At 44.3% G+C, this 20,660-nt stretch overlaps 2 protein-coding genes across 16 annotated transcripts in view; both read right to left on the bottom strand.

The window, feature by feature from the left end:
• ANKHD1 (ankyrin repeat and KH domain containing 1) overlaps positions 1-18,036 on the bottom strand; it is a 99,855-nt gene extending 81,819 nt beyond the window's left edge. For 14 of the 15 annotated variants that reach the window (XM_015641773.1, XM_033517763.1, XM_015641770.1 and 11 more), the window contains exons 1-2: positions 17,682-17,960; positions 3,183-3,336 (exon numbers count right to left, since the gene is read on the bottom strand). In XM_015641773.1, the coding sequence (XP_015497259.1) occupies positions 3,183-3,336; positions 17,682-17,960 (433 nt within the window). Of the gene's footprint in view, positions 1-3,182; positions 3,337-17,681 lie in introns of all 15 variants that reach the window. The other variant, XM_015641767.3, reaches the window with a different exon arrangement.
• Positions 18,037-18,076: 40 nt separating this feature from the next.
• The window catches only part of SLC4A9 (solute carrier family 4 member 9), a 13,279-nt gene continuing 10,695 nt past the window's right edge, over positions 18,077-20,660 (bottom strand). The window contains exons 18-21 of the mRNA XM_015641780.2: positions 20,410-20,478; positions 19,364-19,537; positions 18,910-19,056; positions 18,077-18,798 (exon numbers count right to left, since the gene is read on the bottom strand). Of these exons, the coding sequence (XP_015497266.1) occupies positions 18,748-18,798; positions 18,910-19,056; positions 19,364-19,537; positions 20,410-20,478 (441 nt within the window). The 3' untranslated portion in view covers positions 18,077-18,747. The remainder of the gene's footprint in view (positions 18,799-18,909; positions 19,057-19,363; positions 19,538-20,409; positions 20,479-20,660) is intronic.

Below are 20,660 nucleotides of genomic sequence, written 5' to 3'. Positions count from 1 at the left end.
ACATGTTGAGGACCCCCAAGGAACCCACTGAGAAGAGCAAGAGCTCTGAGCACTCTAACCACTCATTCCCAGTAGCAAAGAGCTCTCATCTCCAGCTGTCAACTACTGTCCCTAAAAAGGGCATTTAATAGACTTTCTTACTGAAGATCCACACATGAATCATGACTCTTCAGAGCTGAAATATTATTTTAAGAAATCAACAGTAGCCTAATTAACAGCGGAGCGAAATGTTTCTAGTGCAGAACAGAACTCCACTCTCAGAATACCAATAATCTGTCTAATTACAGCTTGAAAAATGGAAACATCCTCCAAGCAGGATGGTTCTCATTCTATAGGTTATTTTACCTATAAATCCCTTCTTTGCTAATAGGAGTTAAACTGAAGTAAGATATACAAGACTTGGTTTGTTTAGGTTAAAACTTGCCAAACAACAGGATTCAACTGTTTTATCTTATTTTCAGCTTCTGAAGGTGGAAACAACTGGTATTTACAATGGTGCCTTAATCTTCAGATTGTAGAACTATTTTTTGTGAAATAATACAAACACTGACAGCTGTTTAAAGGTAGTTGTTCATTAATAAAGTGCCCGTTCTTTCACAGAATAAAGTATGGTTGTCTAAACTGAAGCTAATCAGGCAGGTTTTCAGAGAAAAACAAGAAATCTGTGTTTGTGGGGACATGGGTATGTACAAGTGTGTAGCTGCTGCTATGCCAAGAGGGAGTGAGACACAACACTCTAGTTAAAAATTTGGCTTAAGGTTCTCACCTTCAATATCCACAATCCTTGAAAAAGAATAAGCAAGTCGAACAAGCAAGTGAAAAAAAACCCAGCACTCTCATGGTGGGTAAATACAACCTCTAAAAACATTTTCAAGCAGTTCAAATAACCTCTGGCTTCTGCACTCACCTGTGCAGCAGCTCTCAAATCAAGACAGCTACTTACAAACAAAACACAACTCCTACAAGTCCTACAGTACACAACAAATAGTTGAAAACCACTTCTGCACAAGTACTTTGAAGAATAATATCCCATGTGGCTGCAGTTGCTAGAACTTACCTTCCAGAACTAATAAACAACATGTCCATGTGAGATCTGAGCATTAAAGGATTCAGGAAGAATGAGCCAAACTAGTTTTGCAAGTCATACTCATTAAAATCCTAATGACACAGCCACAAACCTGGCATGTGAGAAACCCCAAGAAATCCAAGACACTGAACACAAGATTGATTTTCCTCTAGGTTGTAAGGTGGAATCAAGCCTATCACAGGGGGATAATCACAACCAAGGCCAAGTTATGCCTGGGAACTACAGACAAGACCTTAAATGTGTTTGAGCCATAGTTCTGCCATCTACTTTTTCCAAGCTATCCTTAACACTGAGGACTGAACTGTGACTAAAAGAAATCACTTGCTTTTGCCAAGCTGCAAAAGAATACAAAGGCCCAACAGTAGGCTGCCATGATGGAAGCCTAGAAGCTCACTTAGGGTTAAAAAGGGTATTTTCAGCCAAATCAAGCAGATAAATCCAGCAAAGATATTAGAGCATCTCCCAAAACCACTAGCTTCTTTTTCAATCACTGTCAAATTATGGCTTTTATTAATGAATTACCAGATTCACAGCATCTTCTTTAGGTTAGCCTGATATTTTTAGTGTTCCAATCCACAGTGGGAAAGACAAGTACAGCTTAACTAGAGAACTTCCCCCAGAGTATTTTCACCCTTTTGATCTCACACATTCATCAAAATGGCATTAATTGTGTCCAGTCTTTTTAGAGAGATATATGAAGTCCTCAAAGGCACGCCTTTTTTTGATTTGCTCTCCTTTCCAGATTCCTTCCACTCTGCTCATGTACTTGGGAAAACCAAGACGTGGAAACCTCAGCTAAAAAACAAATTGTCCAATCCTGGGGACAAATACCCAACTACTGCTTAGAAATCTGAAGACAGCATTCTCACAGGTGTTACAAGCAGCAAAGATACCTCCTAGATATGTCAAATACTGTGAGATCCCTGTGAGCACTGCAGCACCAGCACTGCTCCATAAGACCAGTCAGATTGACTGGCAATTTGTAAAGCCAGAATTAGGCTTTGGGACACAGCAGCCACCAGATACATAAAAGGAACTGATTTTTATTTTTTAAAGCACTTAAAAAGGGGACTAAATTATTCAAATTCATTTTGTGCATGGAGCATCCCAGGAACAGCCTGTCTTCCCCACAAAACACACTTTGGTCCTCAAGAGTTACAGCAGATATGCTGCTGCAACTTCCTGCTGACAAAAGCTGTGCTGTGTTCTAAGTTGGGTTTTTCTCAAATCCAAAACACAAAGAGAACCCAAATCCCAAATCCCTGCCCCTATTGCTTTGTCAGAATAAAATTCTCCTTTTAGCACTGTACACAGCTTAGCATCTAAACACCTGCAAATAAGTGCTATTTTATGAAGCTCTTTAAGTGTTCCAAAGTAAGGTCTGAAATCTCCAATTTTCTACACTACAAGTCTGAGTATACACCTGTGATGATCAAATGGGATTTGTTTCAAAGCAGGGATTTTATATCTTTCTGTCCTTGGAATTTTGAAACTAATAATCAATTTCCAAATCCATTACAAACACCCCAGTCACAAATTGTAGGAGGATTTGAATTAGTCAAGCTTTCACTCTTAAGCTAATAAATGTAGAGGCAACTATGTTCATCAGGTCTGGTTCCAAAACAGGAATGTTTAATATGTATTTTCCAACAGTGATACCTCAGAACTACAGAATTTGAAAATGCTTTTGTGAAAGTTAAAACAGAGAAAAATGTATTTTACCTTTAAAAGCATTTTACCTGTAAATTTCTAGAATAATGAATGAATAATTATATATTGACCAAAGCAGCAGGAAAAAAAGTCATTTTAGCAAGTCTGCTTCCTTCTAGTCTCTCCCCATTAATTCTCCTGCTGGTAACATATGTCAAGTCAATGAATTAACATTTAATCCAAATTAATTTTTCTAACTTTGTATGTTCAGAAAGAGTGGAGCAAGCAACTTGCAACACTTGTAAGAGTTATGAGCTTCTTTTCCATGTTCTGCTTGTCATGAGAAATTTCCAGACTCCTGAACATTTCACAAGTGTCAAAACTTATGTGCTGCCAGATCTGTGTACAAGTCATGTTCAGAAAAAGAACTAGACAAGGAAAGTACCTGCTGCCTCCAGTAAGGCTTCTAGTCTTGCTTGTGTTTCTGGATCCACAGTTCTCAAGTCCGCACCTTCTGCAGCACTCGATAAGAATAACTCCGATGTGGTTTTAAGTACTGGGTTATCAAGATCTTCTTGGTCCAAAATAAATGATTCGACCTGTTTGTCAAGTGAGAAAAACAATTTTATCATTTTTGAAGCTTTAAAGTAAATCTAAAATATTACCCAAAATAAATCCCACAAAAATAATCTAAATGTACTATCATAATTGTGTTTTAACTGCCAAGAACATAGGACAAAACGACAAAAAAAATCTGGTCAACTCACTGAAGAGGTAGTTAAAATCACAAAAGAAAAAAAACCCTGCATTAAAAAAAATTGCAAAAAATACAATTTCAAACACCTTAAATACAGGAAGGTTAACTCAGATTAAATACTGAATAAATGTTATGCATGTTTGCACAGTTAACCACCCAAGCAGGCAGCCACAAGAGGCTGTAATATCTTTGCCACCAGAAGCTCATCTACCATGTTATTAATGAAAGCCACCAGTAATGATTTTGGTTCAGCTGGACCTATCTGAGTGCCAGGAATGTTTTAGAGATGCCTTTCATTTCTCTTTTAAAAGTAATTTGAAGAGGTAGAGGTATTTTGTTTGCTTTGAGGAAGAACACAAGAGTTGACCAAAACTCAACACCAAAACATCTGTTTCCAAGCTGGCACTCAGCATTACCCCAGTCTGCTCTGCTTTTTGGACAAGAACAGATCTGCAGAAGGATTAAGCAGGCAGGTATTCCAACCAAGCAGCAATAATGCTGTCCCACCAGTGCCCCACGTGACCTCCAAACACAAATCCATGGAATTACTCAACATAACACATTGCAGTTTTATGACAGCTTGCCAGAGTAAACAAGGAGGATACCTGACTCACACTCTAATGAGAGCAGAGATACATTTCAGAATCTCCCAAGCTCAGACATCATTTCCTCCATTTTCAGTAATATTTTAAGACAAAAACACTATTTCCTAATTAGATGTTGTCTGGTATCTGTACCAACACTATTGGTGCCTTAGATTTGCTGTAGAAATGAGACATTCCTGTTATTCAGCCACTGCTGCCCTCTCCCACTTCATACCCCAGTCTCATCTTCCTTTCTCAGTTTTCCCCAAAATAATTCCCCCTGTTTTTCTCACCCCAGCAGAAAACTACTGTCTCATTTCCCCTGGAAAGGGAAAATTTACATTAAAAAATAAAAAAAATAATAATAAAAAAAAAATCAAATCAGGCCATCTGCAAATTCATTAAGTGTTCCATTGTGTGAACAATGTTAACAGGATCTGGGAGCAGCACAGAGCACTGCTATTCAAGAGCAACTTGGGTTCCTTCATTTCTTCCCCTTTTTTGATATGTAAATGGCTGTAACACTATCCCTTGGTGTCCAAGCCAGCCCTGTGTGCCAGGGAAATGCTAACACTGGAATATAATGGGAATCAGGGTGCAAGTATGACTTTTTAGAAACACCAAACATGAGGCCCACATCTCAGTGGATATTTGTGATCCCAGCCAGACACAAATATTAAAGGTAAGGCAGCAGGCTCTGATTTGGTGCTCAGAGAAGCAAGATTTCTAGGTTAGTCCAAGCAATGGTCCTAAAATAAAAAACTGTCATGGCAAGAAAGAGTTGAACATTAAACAAACAGAAAATTAATGACCTAAACCAGTGATACACATTTGTACTACAAACAAAGGAGAACTATTTAGACCTCACAGCAAAATGCATCCCCACAGTAAGAGCCCCCTCAGCAGAACTCAAATTCTAGATTAGTCCATAGCCAGCTTAAAGACATCCTGCTCTCATGAGCTCTGATGCAAAACTGACCTCTGGGAAAATTCACCCTTACCTACATGAGTATGTCAGGGTTTTTCATTTTTTCCCACAAGACTACACAAGGCATTAATATGATGGAAATATTATTCCTATTGCAACATGCTTGTGTGATCTGGTGAAGGGCAGAAATTCCCACTGTGTGTACATGACCACTCATTACATACAGCTGAGAACTAGATACAAGATTTTTTTTTAGATTATTGTGGACATTTTTCTTTGTCAACTACACCACTACATTCAAGAGCAGTCCTCCCTTTTGAGGACATACCAAGAGGAGTAAAAATGTCACCCACCACTGAAGCAACTGCACTTGAGAACAACAAACACTGCAGGAACACTCAGTGGCTCCTGGCAAGCCTGAGGGTTCAGCCTTGAGAAGAGCCAAGCAATCCTCAGCCAAGGGAAGCACAGCAGCCTTGCAGCAACTTGCCAGAAGCTGTCCTACTGCAAATTCTAAAACTTTATGGTTTTGACACCTTGGGAAAGATATGGACCATTTTCTCCTCTACTGCTGCCAGCCCAAGCTCACTGGGATGTATTTACTGCATATTATAGGTAACAATCCATCTCCTGAACCTAAATCAGTGTTAATTCAGCATTTACAAATACTCAGCATGCAAGGAACCTCTCTCCCCCCAAGAGGGAATACATTTTGCTTACAGGAACCTCTAAACAAGGCTGTCTTTTTAACAATGATTGTGCAAACACTACTAATTAGAGTAAATTACACACACAGTTTTTACTTAAAAATACAAGTTGGGTAGTACTGGTGCAGTCTGCTCTTTTCACAACTCTTTTTAACTCTTCCTGCCTTTCAGCTTTTTACATCAGCAACCACACTTCCAGAGACCTTGCACATTTAAAACCTCACAAAAAATCTTGCTTCACATACAATATTTTCATCATAGTTTTGTATCACTGGAAGGCAGATTCTTCCATTATTACTGCACATGTTGAGCATCAATTTTTAGTTTTTGTTTTGTTTTTTAGTAAGAGCTTAATAATATACCCACAAAACAAATATAACTTGAGTGTGAAAATACTGGAAATTCATATGCAAAATGTTAAAATAGTTGCACCACCGCCAGTCTCCCAGAATAAACTTCAATGTATTTTCAACTCAGAATGTCTGAAATTTCTGTAAATGCAGTTTCTCACACACTAAGACAAAGTTAGGGAGAATGAACAGTTGGATATCCTATCACTAATAGCAGAGAGAGAAGTTACCTAATTGATAAGGTGTCTTTTGTGAATGGAAGGGACCTATAGTGATCACATATTAATAATATTTTTTTAAAAAAAATAACTATCCCAAATATACCAAACAAATCTGGCTTCTTAAACAAAAAATAAACTTCACTAAAAATCAAAACAAGCAAGTAAAAAATCCAAACATATTTCATGTTAGCATTCCTGGAAGACATAATATACTGCTCATGTGGCAAAATTTAGGCACTCTGCTCTATCCTAATCAGATCTGCAGCAAAGTGATAGAGTAACCAGTCACTGTGCTATTTTTGGATTATTTTGCGAGCTGCTTTGGGCAGTTAATAAGCATCTTACTTGGGAAGGCTCATTAGGAACACATGGACTCAAGATATTATTCTAACTGCCAAAACAATTTCACCTTCCCAGCCAAAAGCCAAGGAGCTGCACGGGACTCGGGGGCAGGGCTTCACCACACCGTGTGTCTCGTGCTCTTCCACAGCAAGGATGGACCTTGCCTGAAGTTCTGCCAGGACTGCAGCAGCCTCCCAGCTCTGCAGATCCAGTTACACCCCTGGTTCCTCCCTCCAGAGCAGCTCCATCAGTGTTTATCTGTTAACACCAGGACTGAGTTTACTGCAGGTCAGGGGGATGCAGAGGGACTTTGCAGGCACCAACATCACCACTAACGCTGGTAATTCTGGTGAGATGGACAATGACGTGCAGGGTTACAACACATTTCTAATATTAAATCTAAACTGATCTTCCTTATGTTGCACTACTGCAAAGTACTTTTCCCAGAATAGCCTGGACCTGCTCACAAATAGCCTGCTCCTGACAGGCTACAGAGAATGGAAAAGCTTCCTGGGTAGCAGAAGAGCACCCTTCTCTCCTCCTCCTGCAGGCAAGGGCAGCAGCAGAGACAGCTCCCTCTACCTTCTCCTTCCATTTGTGCCACACTAGTGCTCCTGGGAAGACTGCCTTTCCAAAAAGTATAGATAGGAAAGAGAAAGGTGCTGTTAAATTATTTCCTTGAACTTGTATTTTCCGGGAACCACTTGAACTATGAACAATACTTGGGGGTAACAATACTCATTGCTCTGTTTGTGTTTACAAATAATGAGGACCCCAGCTCTTGACTGGGACTCCTAAACTTCTATTTTTAATGCAAATAAATGACTGCCTGAGTTTCTCTTTTGTGCTAGGAAACCCTTCCTAATTACTTCTATAACTCCATTTGGACATTTTCATGCCATAATTAAAAACATGTGCAATGCTGTATTAGGATCACACCAGAAAGTTCTTGTGTTTTTTTCTGATAAACCAGACCTCTAACAGTTCATGTTGTCATGTCCTTAATTAAACTGAGTGCCAATATTGAATTAACACTTGCAATCCTGCTCTAAAAATTTTGGGGAACAGTGACAGGACATAGCACTAAGACTGAAAATTAGTTTGTATTTCAAATTTGACATCAAACCCCTTGAAATTCCACATATAAAGGATGTCAGCGATTAAAATCATTAAAAATAATTATTCCAAGGAGAAAGTAAAGTGAATGACTTTGTCCCTGAAGTGACACTCTTAGATGCTCCCTGCCACGAGTAAGTGCAGCACTACCCCCTTGGTGTGGACTTACCACCACCACAAGGCCTGGTTTTGATTTACCAGAAAATGCACTTTTCAACACTCTTACCTTGCCAGCCCAACCAAACATTTTTGCACCTGCTTAAGGTGCCTTCCTGCACAACCATGTCCATTTCAAGAGAAGGAGTAAAGGACGAGTTAAAAACACACACTAATGTGGGTATTTTCACAAAACCTTTCAGCAGGGTCTAAGGACAGTGTCCTTTATTGGCACTTCAAAGCTAAAGAAAGAAAATAAACATTTCAGGGAAGCACTCTAGAGTCAGTACCTAGAAACAACATAGATTTAGTGGGGACACCAATTCAGACAAAATTAATTATATAAAACCATACCCACTCTGTTTGGCTTGAGCTGTAATTTCTGAAAACAGTTTCTTCCATTAAAAACCAAAAGTTTCAGCCCAAGAAGACAGCAGCCACCATGACCTGTGAATCACCAAGAGAGTATTGCCCAGCACTATGGATGCTGTGATTACACAGTATCCTGCCAGCATGGGGGGTACAGGGTGCTCGGGGACATCACCACCTCAGTGGGGAGAATAAAGTACCTGCAGCATCATTTCCAGTCACTGCTCACCTTGTGACAACTCAGGCAGCTGTCAGACACTTTCACAGGTTGTTTTAACATCAAAAAGGGAGAAAACTCGGGGGAGGAAACAAATAATTTTCTACCACTTTACTGAATTTCATGGACTTACAAAGAGGTCTGACTGGAAAATCATTCTCCTGGAAACAGAAAAGCATTAGATCATCTCAGCTCCTGTGAGGCCATAAACCTGATCATGACTCCACCTTTAAGTGGAGCTGTCACCTGCAGCAGCAGCAGCTCTGCAGGCAGGGCATTAGATTGGGAGCTGGGGAGAGAAGAGGTGCAAATCTGTTTAGCTCTGATTGCAATAGGAAGCTGACTGACTGAAGGCAGGATTATCTAAAGGACAGCCTTTTTTTCCCATAGATATTAAGCAATTACCAGCTAATGAAAGAAGCAGCTATAGGATCTGGGCTGCCATGAGCTCGTTTCAGAACACAGGTTCATGTTGCAGACGCTGCTATAGATACAGTGTAAATACAGGTGGACACAACTTCACGATTTGTTGCTGCAGGAAAGGAAAGGCCCTCACACACACAGCGTGGGTCATGAGGCCAACATCCACACACAAAATGCAATGTTCTGGATGTGTTACCACATGAGCTGACTAAACTGATGGGAGAGACAGCAAGGACTGACACCTTTATGGCTATTTCACCACAGGGTCTCACTGGCACCCCAAGTCACCAGTCAGTTCTCAAAATTACAGCCATTATTTGAAACATGCAGATAAAATAATAAATTAGAATTCATCTTTTATACTACTCTTCCTTTCCAGAGATTGCTGGTCCTGGTTTTCAACTTTCTTGTACTCATAGTGAACCATAAGCAGACATTCCTGGACAAGCAGCTGTCAAATGGTTCATGTCAATTTTATCACTTACCTGATTTCTCTCTTAAGCAGCCAACTGACACTATGCCTTTTAAGTAGTTCTGAATACTCCAAACTACATCCTATCATGCCTCTGGAAAGAGCTGTCTGATCTATAGATCTTCCAGAAGCAAGAACACTACAATTTCTTTTTATTAAAACACTGTTTCACAACAATAAGCAACATGATTGCACCCTGTTAACTCTCACAGAATTAAGGCAGAACACACAGGTTGACTCCTCTTGGTACAAGAAACTGGCAATGTTACAAAGTTTCTCTGTTTAGCAGAAAAGATTTACTCATCTCAGTGACTACTGAAAAAACCCAAAGAGCTGTTAAAACCAGCCTGTAGCTATCACATATTCAATGTCTGATAAACAAAAATAATTATCACTGTATTTTCCCCACGTACAAAACAATCTTTTGCAGCAAGGAGCTGTCATCTACAGAACTGGAACTGACAACTGAAGCTTATTCAAAATTCACATCAATCCCAGTAGCTTTACTAGTGCCAGTTCTTGACACATACTTTATACCAAAGAAAACCTTTGAATGAAGACCAGGAAACTTGACTAAAATAAGCACCACTTGCACTAAGAACTCATCATTTTCACAGATTCTATCTCGGTTCACTCTAAATCATGTTTTCAATGCTCCATCTTCCCCACGTGCTCTGGGATTCCCTCCTCATCTGGTTTTTTTATACCTAATATTCCCACAGAAAGAGCCCCTCTTCTTTCCTCACCTTGAACCAAGAAACAGCAGGTGTCATTCAGTATTTGATTTATTAGAATATAAAACAGAATGGCTGCATCAATTTAGCCAGGGCTTTCAGGATGGTGTCCTTACTCAAGTATTAAATCCCAGGCATTAAAACAAAGTGAAGGCAACTTTTAAGACAAAATAGATGCATTTGTTTGCTGATGTAAAAGCTCACACCCAACCAAGATGGGAAGCATTCTAAGCCACCTTCTTGGAAATGACCTTTTAAAATATCTTTTCAATCCAAGGGGCCAATGCCTAAATAGAAAAAAAATCATACAAGTGGATCTTGAATACAATACTAATTCAATAATCTATTGCCAGGCCAACCTATACATTTCAGACAGAGGAATATCAACATTTAAAGTGACTAATTAAGTTATCTACAGGCTTATAGCAAACTAAAAATCATCCTGGGCTTTCTAGCCCTCTCAGAGCACAAGCTAGTGGCAGCTATTCTTTTCAAGGCCTGGATAAACAGGTCTGTGCATGCTGTCCTACTGCTAAAGTAGCAGAAACCCCAACGCAGCTCCTGAGCCATCACTTAGTCATTTCAAAGAAACTATCAGACAGCCCTAGCTATGATCCTCTGAAATTTCAAGATTTAGCACTACAAGGCTTAAAAATGTAACGCTTTCATTAAAACAATTAAAAGAAAGGCATTTATCTAAGCTGTTGGATTTATCCTAAGAAATCCTATATGCCAAACATCTGGGTGAGACTCTCTTTCCCTCTGGCTCCCTTTCAGGCTGTGGAGGAACACATACTCTAAAAAAAGGTGGTGCTCAGAATTCACCATGCCCAAGGATCACAGTTTGGGGGCAGATCTTTCAGACCCAAATGCTGATATCCCCTTCCCTCTTGGTTTGAAATATGACTGACTTACTACCTACCTTGCCCTGTGACACTCTTAGTTTAATTCATGGTTTTGGAAAGGGAAAAGTTCAACACATTTAGAGATTTTCCTAGAAGAAAATCTTAGTTAATTAGTAATCCCTATGTTTTATTGAAGGCAAGGAAGAATAACTTAGGGACCTAGCTAAAACCTAATGCTGAAACATGAAATGTTAAAAACACATAAGATAACTTTCTGCTGGCTCAGTGTCCACAATATCCTCTTTTTTTTATTTATTTATTAGGGAGTATTTTCTTCCTGCAGGATGGGTAGGCAGGAAAGCATCTTTGAAAAGCTCTCCTGGCCAGAAGGGCCAGCCACACTCATCTCTTCCCAGCTACCACCAGCATTTGGGCAAACACATCATCAGAATTCAACTGTGAGTAACCCCCCTCAGTCTCCAGCATTTTTCCTACATGTTCTGGGATGCTTTGGAAGAGCTAAAGAGGAAAATAATTTTTAAAAAAATCTCAACTCCCTCTAGAAAGCAAAGGACCAAAGTTAGTAAGGGGTCTCATCTCACAAAAAGCAGGAAAGAAGTAACAGGATCCAGCATAGAAACAATTCTTTTATTTATATTTTATCATAATAAGTGGTTTCTATCTTTTTCTATTCTACTTCTTGAGAAGATTTGCAACACTACAAAAACTGAGAAAATTTTCTAGTATTTTATAAAATTTTCAAATAATCAGCATTATGTAAGAAAAAAGATTTTAAGTAATGAGTTGCTGGAGTAAAAAGAAGATGCTAACCTATAATAGGATGTATTTCCATAAATTCCACTTGCTCAGCTTTCCTCCAAAAATATGCAAAATAAAACCTCTGCACTTTCACAACAAAAAGGGAGAACTACTTGTTGAGGGAAAAAAAAACAAAAACAAACCCTCTGTATTCTATTACAATATATATCTGTGTATTTAGAGCTATAGCATATAATCGTAACTAAATTAACCCTGAAATCCAAATATTAATTCACCTGTACCCCATTTTGTCAGAGGCAGAGGATTTATAACATAAAGGTTGCAACCTTGTTACTGCAGTCTGTTGCTACAAAAAAGAAGTATCTGTATCATTGCAAAGTTAAAGTAATGTTTAGTTTATCATAGCCCAAGGTCATATGAGGTATCAGCCAGAAAGGTTCTATTTGAGATAACCTCTGAAACCAGGCACTATTCAAAAACCCCCTAAATTTACCTAAGTACTCGTACAAATCACTGATTTCTGAGGTTTGCTTACAGTATCCCATTCCAGCAGAAGGCCATTCCCACTAGGAAGATAGGGTTTACACGAGGCCTTTAGTTGGTGTTTGCATGGCTCATGGGCTGCTGCCCATGGGAAGGGAAGAAAGCATCTGCAGGAGACAAATGTGAAAGCATTTTATGAGTGAGGCTTCAGAGCTTCACTTAAACAGTGCCACAAAGAGACCTCAAACAAGATGCAGGAGTTATTTTTCTTGCTTCATGAAGTTTTCAGTGGGAAAGAAACATAAGGTTTCTTCTTCCATTTAAGTCAAGACTTGTCTCTGTTTTAAATCCAAGAATCGCTTTTATTCCCCAATAACAGCTTAATACTTTAAAGGAATCTTCATATATTTTGCAAGAACTCAAAATTCCTAAGGTTGAAGGCCTGCAGCCTCCTCACCTGCAGGGTCTGAGCTCCAGCTGTGGGCTCCAGCAAACACCCCAATTCAGTTCTGGAGCTGCTCCCAGTTTTAAAGGCCAGGCCACACGTGTGCACAGAAAAAGGAGAGCCTGTGTATTCCCCTTCCCCCCACACTGACCCTTCTGTCAAGTGAATGTTGCAGGCATGGCTTGAGCCCTGAGCAGAGGACAATGTCCCCATGGCACCATCCAGCTGGATTTTAGCATCCTCCAAGGCAGGAAAGGAGACAGAAGAGCTGCCCAATATCAAGGCCATGGGGGAGCAGCTGGGTAGCCCCAATTTAAATCAGAACATAAGAACTCATGATTCAGCATTAATGCTCAAACAAACCCTTCCCACCACCCCCCACCAGACTGTGACTAGTTGACTGGTGAAACCTATGTGCAAATTTGTACCTAAATATAGATGTTCTGCTAAATTTGGCAAATCTCTCCTTACCAAGGGATTGCAATGCATATTTATGTAATTATACAGTAGTATTTCACATCTTTACTTTCTACACCTATCATTAGAAAACAGTTGCTGACATTTATTTTAGGTCATGTATTCAACTGGGTCAAGCTGAACTAAAGGGAGACCCAAGTTCTGCAAGAAACCTTAGGAATCAGTTCACTGTAAAATGTTATTGAATAGGATTAACCATAGCTACACTGCTTGTTCTGGTTACCACAGGCCAGATTTGCAAAGTTACTGAGATACCTACCAGGATTTTTCTGGAAGTTAGATGCCTAATCAGACTGGGAATTAAATGAACACCCTACTAACCAGCTCTCTGCATCTTGAAGAGTCATCTCAGTACTTTTGGAAATCTGAACATGTTATCACTTGATGTTTTCTAATCAGTGAATAATTCCTGGATAAAAATTTTACATTTTCTTCCATCTTTCAACTTTGAAAGAGCTTGTCAAAAGAAAAATATCAACTGCTAAACTGAAACCTACATTTTTCAGAGAAAAGGCTTTTCTGTTTAATACTATCTACCTGAATTTGCATCCACTTTTTGAATTTCTATTCCTTATGGTAAATAAAATGCTGCTATTTACATTGTTTCTAATACAATGAATGAGTATTGCATTAACCTCAGAAGTCAAAAGATGCATTGTGCACACCATTTACAAAGCAGATCCATGTTAGGAAGGTTCAACAATGCAGCAATGACTTTAACAGACAACACTGCTAATTTGAAACAAACTATGTATTTACTTTGAGTTTCAAACCCAGTTTAAAAATTAAAAGACCTCAGTTTGAGGGGAGGGGGACCCCAGACAAAATCTCCAGGTACTGAACTGCTCTGGAGTGCATGCCATTCAACTACTCATCCTACTCCTTGTAGGAGGTATGTTATGTCTGATTTTTAATTATGCTTTATGTAAATATCCCCAGAGGCTTATGCAATAGGTACAGGCTTAAGTAAGGCGAGCTGGTGGAGGCAGCTCAGGAGAGGGAAGCCGAGAGCTGAGCTGACTCCATAGCCAAGGGCTGGGTGAGCTCCAGTTGTCACTGAAGGCCTCCAAACCCCTGAATAACAAAATATGAGAGATTTGCTACATTTGTACACTCAATGCCAAAAGCCACTTACTGAACCAAGCTCCCAGATCTGGTACTTGTGTCGGCAACGCCAGCTTCTGCTACTTGATTTACAACAGCTCAGCAAACACACCGTCCCCAAGCACTAACACAGCCACATTCATCACCTGCTTCAACTCCTGCCTGCCACACTTTGCTGCTGGGAGGGTTTCTGATGAGGACCTGTACTCTCTGTGGCCTCCAAAGACCCCATGGACATGCACTAATCAGCACACCTTCACCTTGACCTACAGGCCTCACAGCCAGGTTGGAGGAGGCTGTTTAATGCTTGTGCCTTTGGCACCACTGTAAGTGCCAGCAAAATTCACAAAGAGTGGTAATAATACATTTAAAGTCACACCAAAAATCTCACTCTAAACAAGTTGCAGGTTGTGTTCACACCCTGATCAAGCTTAGAAGGCAACTAAGCAACTATTTGCACTGAGGTCAAAACCACCTCATTTCTCAGGCTGCAGCCAGCGGTGGAAGTTTCTCTGAGCACCCAGGAGAATCACAGCAGTTTTCCACAGGAATAGCACAAACCTCCTGGCCTCATCCCTCCATGCCCAAAGACATGCTTCAGCTTGCAATTGTTTCTATTTGCATGTGATAATTTTAACTGGTAATTCTAGAAAATATTCTGCACAGCTGCATTCAAATTTCACCTTGTGGACCTAATACAACTCATCTGTACAGGATTCACTTTAGTCCTTGGTTTCCTAACCAAGAGCCTGGTCACTACCATAGGCAGGCACTGAGCTAGGAAACCAGAAAGCTTTGATTTTCTCCCAGTTCTGCAAGCCAGGATAAATAGGGCACACCCTCTTCACCTGTAAAATGGGGACAGTACTCTCCACTGTAAAGTACTTGGATGTCTGATCTAAGAAATGCAATATATTTTCAGAAAGGCTAGGTTAAAATATATTGCTCTTTTCATTCTCTAGATAAATACTTCATTACACTTGCTGTTCTGCACTCCCCTGATGGTTTTCTTTTCTAACTGATTTGCCATTTTGATCAGTCCAATTATTTTAGTATATTAAACTCAAACTAATACAAGGATAAAAAAACCAAAATACCACTGTGGACACACAGCAGAGCCTACAGAATATTATACCACTATTTTTATGGCTTCAAAAGTAGAGAGAACAGATCAAGGCAGCATGGCAAAAACTCACTTTTTTTTTTTTTCATTTTTAATTCTCCCTTTTAGTTCTCACTAATTCCACCCACTGGTAATAGCTGAAGGCATACACCCAAAATCAGTGACTCATGGCACAAGACCACAGTCCAAACAGTGACTGACTAGCTTCTCAAAGCAGTGCTGTTCAAGAATTGCACTGTTCCATCCCTGGACCTTAACTGCCTTTTCTTTGCTCAAAAAAGAAAACAAAACAAAAAAACCAAAGAGAAACACCCACCACTGACAACAGGTGCTTCCTTAGTTCTCAGGAAAAAAAAAAAAGCCAAAGAAAAAGAAAATTTTAAAAAAATTCTCCCCTGGTGCTCACAGCCATGCAGCCCAGCTTAGGCACATTCTTTCCACCCATGCTTCTTCCCCAGGTAACTCTCCACAACCAGAAACACAAGACAGAAGAACTCCCCAGGCAATTTCAACTCAAAGATTAGCCCACCTCCTCTCCACATGTGGTGGAAAACTTCAAATATTTCAATTCCAATTAATTTCTTCTATTCTGTATTTTAAATAATTTACTTTTTTTCTTTTTTTTTTTCCCCCAGGTTTTTCAAATGAATCATTTAAGAACTGTTTGGGAACCTTTATTTTTTTGACCTCAATGGCAACCTCCCAGACACATTATTTATAATAGGCTGTCTTTCTTAATACTTGCTATTAGTCAAAAGAGTGCTTAGTAAACATCCTAGCTGTCCAATCTTCACATCCCTTAAATAATGGGGTGGGTTCAAAAGGGATAAGCTTTCAAAGTAGGACTCTGCTCACCTTGTAAAGAGCCACAAACACCACCCTGATGTAGCCCACTTATCATTATTTTCCAGGTCTTGTAGCTACTGCTTTGTATCTTCAAAGATACATTAAAATGTGACAGAAAAGACCTCCTAGAGAGTAGACACTCATCAATTACTTGTGTCCTACTCTATCTATGATAGGTCTTCCAGCTCTCCCAAAGGTATGTAGTGGAACACCTAAATCTATATGGGATTGAACATGGATGTCCAGAACACCAATCACACAAGGAATGGTCACATACAAGTGCTCATCTGCCTGATCATTAGACTTGGAGTTTAGTTAAACGTCCTGCTGTTGGCACCACTTCTAATGTAGCTTAGGTGGTCATGAGCAAAATGTAAATGTGGATCTGCATCAGTTTAATCACTTTTTTTATTCAGATAAGATCTGGTTCAGGTTTCAAAATATGGAGGGCTGGACAAAATATGGCCATCAATAGAAGGCAAAAAATGTAGCCACAGAAGGATGAGTGCAGGCTCCCCTCCTTTCTTCTCAAAGAAGGAAAAAGGACACATCCTGAGGTACACTTGCTTGGCCACCAAGTTAAAAATGGTATGTATCACCTTGGCTATTTTCTTTCTCCTACAGAAGCCCAAAATAACTGCAAAAAGCTTGCAAGCAGTAAGTAGCCACTCACTCCTGCTTTCCACTAAAACAATGTAAAGTCTGTGATCCAGCTGTGATCCCACCTTCTACTAAAAGAGTACTAAGGAATGAAGATTCACCCTTTGGTGCGGCAGTGACAGATAAAAGCCTTCATTTACCTTTTCTCCCTAGGCTACATAAAGCAGCATTAAATGCCAGTTAACAGGTCCAACAACGCTCCATTTGGGTTGGGATAAGGCCCCTGTCCCTCCTCCACACCCTCCCTTTAAACCTCTCCGCAGGTTTGGAAGATCAAAGAAAGACACCTCCACTACTCTCTTCCATTTTGTTGGGTAAGAAATATTACTATTGCATAAAAGCGTGTGTGTATAGCTATATCTACAGGAATTTATCCGTGTCTGGGAACCCCGCGTCCAGGGCGGCAATAGTGGGACTGACGGCTTCACTTTGTTCTCCGTCGAGTCGAGCAGGATCTCGCCTCCCCCTCCAAACCTGCTCCCAGGTGGAAGCGGCTCCTTGAGGTCAGGACACATCCTCACCCCTCTCGGCGGCCGCGGAGCGCAGAGGGCCCGGCCGCCCCAGGCCCTTCCCCGGGGCCGCCGGGAGGCGCGGCGGGGCGAGACCCCCGCGCTCGCTGCCTCCTCCCGGGCCCCGGGCCGCGCTGCCGTGCGGGGCCGCCGGGACCCGCCCATGGCGGCGGGAGGCCCGGGACGAGCGGCTGCGGTGCGGCGCGGCCGGCGCGGCGAGCGGGAGGGCGGGCGGGCCCCGGCCGGGCCTGTCAGGAAGCGGCGGAGGGAAAGGAGGGCGGGCCAGGATCGCTCACCTCGGACACCTCGTCCTCGTCGCTGCCGGAGCCGCCGCCGCCCCCGCTCCGCAGCACGGCGGCCGCCAGCTTGAAGTCGAGGGCGGCCTCACCGGCCGCGGGCGCGCCGGGGCCTCCCGGCCCGCCGGGCCCGGCCTCTCCGAAGAGGCGCACGGCCCGCAGGCCCAGCGGGGAGGGCCCGGCCGCGGCGGGCGCCTCGGCAGCGGCGGGCGGCGCGCGGGGCGCGACCGAGTCGATCTCCTCGTCGGCGGCGGCGGCGGCGGTGCCGTCCGTGAGCATCGCGCTGGTCCGGGCCCGGCCGTCTCCGTCCCCTCACGGCACCGCGGCAGCGCCACTAACTTCTCACACCCTACCCGGCCGCGGCCGCCGCGCCGCCCCCCCCGCCGCTCCGCGCACGCCTATTGGGCGCGCTCGGGCGAGAGCGGAGCGCTATTGGCCGCGGCGCCTGCCACTCAGGGGCGCGTCACGCGCTCCCAGCATGCTGCCCTGAGAGCGCACGCCGAGGCGGTAAGAGCGCGCCGCCCCGCCCCGCTCGCCCGGCCTCGCTTCCTGAACTTTCCGAGCTATGATTGGTTCTCCGACACATCAATCATGTGCCTTGGCGGAGCTGCGGGCGTCGATGGGGCAAGCGAGCTGTCGATCAAACTGCATGTAGGAATCACGGTTTTCATTGGTCGAAAGGTACATCGCTCACAACGCAAGGCGTCTGGCGTCTCCCGATTGGCTCCTACATGCCCTGGGCCCGCCTCCCCTTCGAACCCCTCTGAAGGGCTCCGTCAGCGCGAGACGCCGTCACACGCCCGCCTGTTCCGAGCGGTGATTGGGTTGTGAAGCTGCCAATCAAACTCAAGGGCGCGCCTCCCTCTGGCCCCGCCCCTTCCTGGGTGCGGGCCGCCATAGGCTGGGCGCCCTGGCTCACCGCTCCTGCGGTCACGCCCACTGTGACGTCACCGCACGGCCACGTGGCCCGGGGGTCGCGGGCCCCTCCGGGGGTCTCGGGCCTTGCGACCCCCGGGCCGGGCGGGGGCTCCGCACAGCCCCGGCCCCCGCCCGGCCCCCGCCCGGCCTAGTTCACGGAGAGGTTGATCTGCGGTCCCGGGCGGTGCATCGGCTCGCACTGTGGGGGGAGCAGAGCTTTCGGGGCTGGCACCGAGCCCACCCCGGGCGCCCCCGCGCCAGCGGCCCCGGGGCGGCTGTGACTGAGGGAGGATTCCAGGACAGCACCGACCTCCTCGGCTCTGCTCCCCTGCTCCGGCCGCTCCCGGGGGTGTGTCCCCGCCGCCCCCGGCCCGGGCAGGGGCCCGTCCAGCCAGCTCAGGTCGTGCCGGGAGAAGATGCGCTCCAGCCCCTTCCGGATCCCCACCAGCGCCAGCAGCTGCGGCCGGGCAGGCGCGGGTCAGCAGCGCTGGGGCCGGGGGACGGGCAGCATCTCTCTGCCACATCCCTCTGTCACCCCAGGAGGTGCCAGGGTGGTGGCCTGTCACCCAACTGGCCTTAGGGGACCAAACTTGCCCAGCAGTGACATTCAGCCTCTGGTGACAGCCCCGCGGGCCCAGACCAGGGTGGCAAAGCACCCCCAGGCACCACCCGCCAGCGCTCATGTCCCCTCCCAAAGGTTAATGCCGGGGCCGGGGTGGGCAGCACCCAGGCCGGCAGCAAAGCAGTGCCAAGGGGTGTCATACCATCACTGGGAAAATAATAGCGGCCACGGTGGACTTGAGAAGCCAGAGCAGGGCCAGGCAGAGCAGCTGGATGATGGTGAAAAGGTGCACGCGGCGCAGGGGCACGTGGCGGAGGTAGGCCAGGTCTGGCTGGTGCTTGGCTGGCATCAGGAGCAGCCGCACACGGTCCATGAGCTGTAGCGAGAGGGTGGCAGGTGGGTCACACCTGTCCAGCTGCTGGGCAGCTCTCACCCATCTCCCTGTTGAGAGCAGGGCCAGCAGGATGGGGTTTCACCATCATTTCTGCACTTCAGCCCTCCTGCCCTCCCCTGTGCTGACCCCCAGCTGATGCCTGGGCCAGTGAGTTTGTCTGCAAGACCAGGGGTCTTGGTGCCACTGTCACCCCAGGCCAGGGGAGCGCTTTCCAGGCAGACCTCTAGAAAGGACTCTTAGCTGCCTTTATAGGGTTAATGGAGAGATAACACCCCTTGGTCCCTCTCAATTCACAGGAAACTTCTGCAGCCTCCTCCAGAGCACAGCTCTGGGTTTCCCAAGCAGAGGGAGGGTGGGAGTTTCCCAGCCTGTCATCTAGAGCAGGGTAATTGCAAGGAAACGGTACTATTTAGAGGAAAAAGCGCTGTAGATAATTCTGGAACAGGGATTTTTCCCCTCTCCATTGGTTTCTTGGAAGAACAGAACTGGCACATGGGCAGCAATACCAGAACCAAAGGACTATCATGTCCCATTTGTGCCTGCAGCTCCCAGGTGAGGAAGTCCCTGGGGCTTTGAGATTAATTCTGTGTTATCCACTGGTCCCACTTCTCCCAAACCACCTGATCCATCAGTGCACAAGTTCCTCCTGCTTCTCAGCATCCCAAAGCCCTCCTTTTCCCTTTCCTTTGCTCGAAAAAGGTCCCTTTTCCTCCTTGTTCCTGTGTGTGACAGCTCCATACCAGGCTGTACACCACAGAGAGCTAAAATCCAGGTTCTGCTATGCAGTAGCAGCTGTTGCTGAGCAAACCCCCTCCTCCCCAGCAGCACCCCCTCCCACTGCAGCCCTCTCTCACCTGGATGCTGTTCAGTGCTGTCACCCCCATGTGCAGGAACACCCCATACAGCACCGGCATCGGGATGTGCTGCAAGACAGTGGGGTGGGGGATCAGTGGGGCTGTTCCCTGAGGGATCAGTGGGGCTGTTCTCTGGGGGATCCGTGGGGCTGTTCTCTGGGAGATCAGTGGGGCTGTTCCCTGGGGGATCAGTGAGGCTGTTCCCTGAGGGATCAGTGGGGCTGTTCCCTGGGGGATCAGTGGGGCTGTTC

This window comes from Parus major, chromosome 13 (assembly GCF_001522545.3).
Source record: "Parus major isolate Abel chromosome 13, Parus_major1.1, whole genome shotgun sequence".
Classification (NCBI taxonomy): domain Eukaryota; kingdom Metazoa; phylum Chordata; class Aves; order Passeriformes; family Paridae; genus Parus; species Parus major.
Note: the sequence above shows the minus strand (reverse complement) of the source record. Positions and strands in the feature narration are given on the sequence as shown.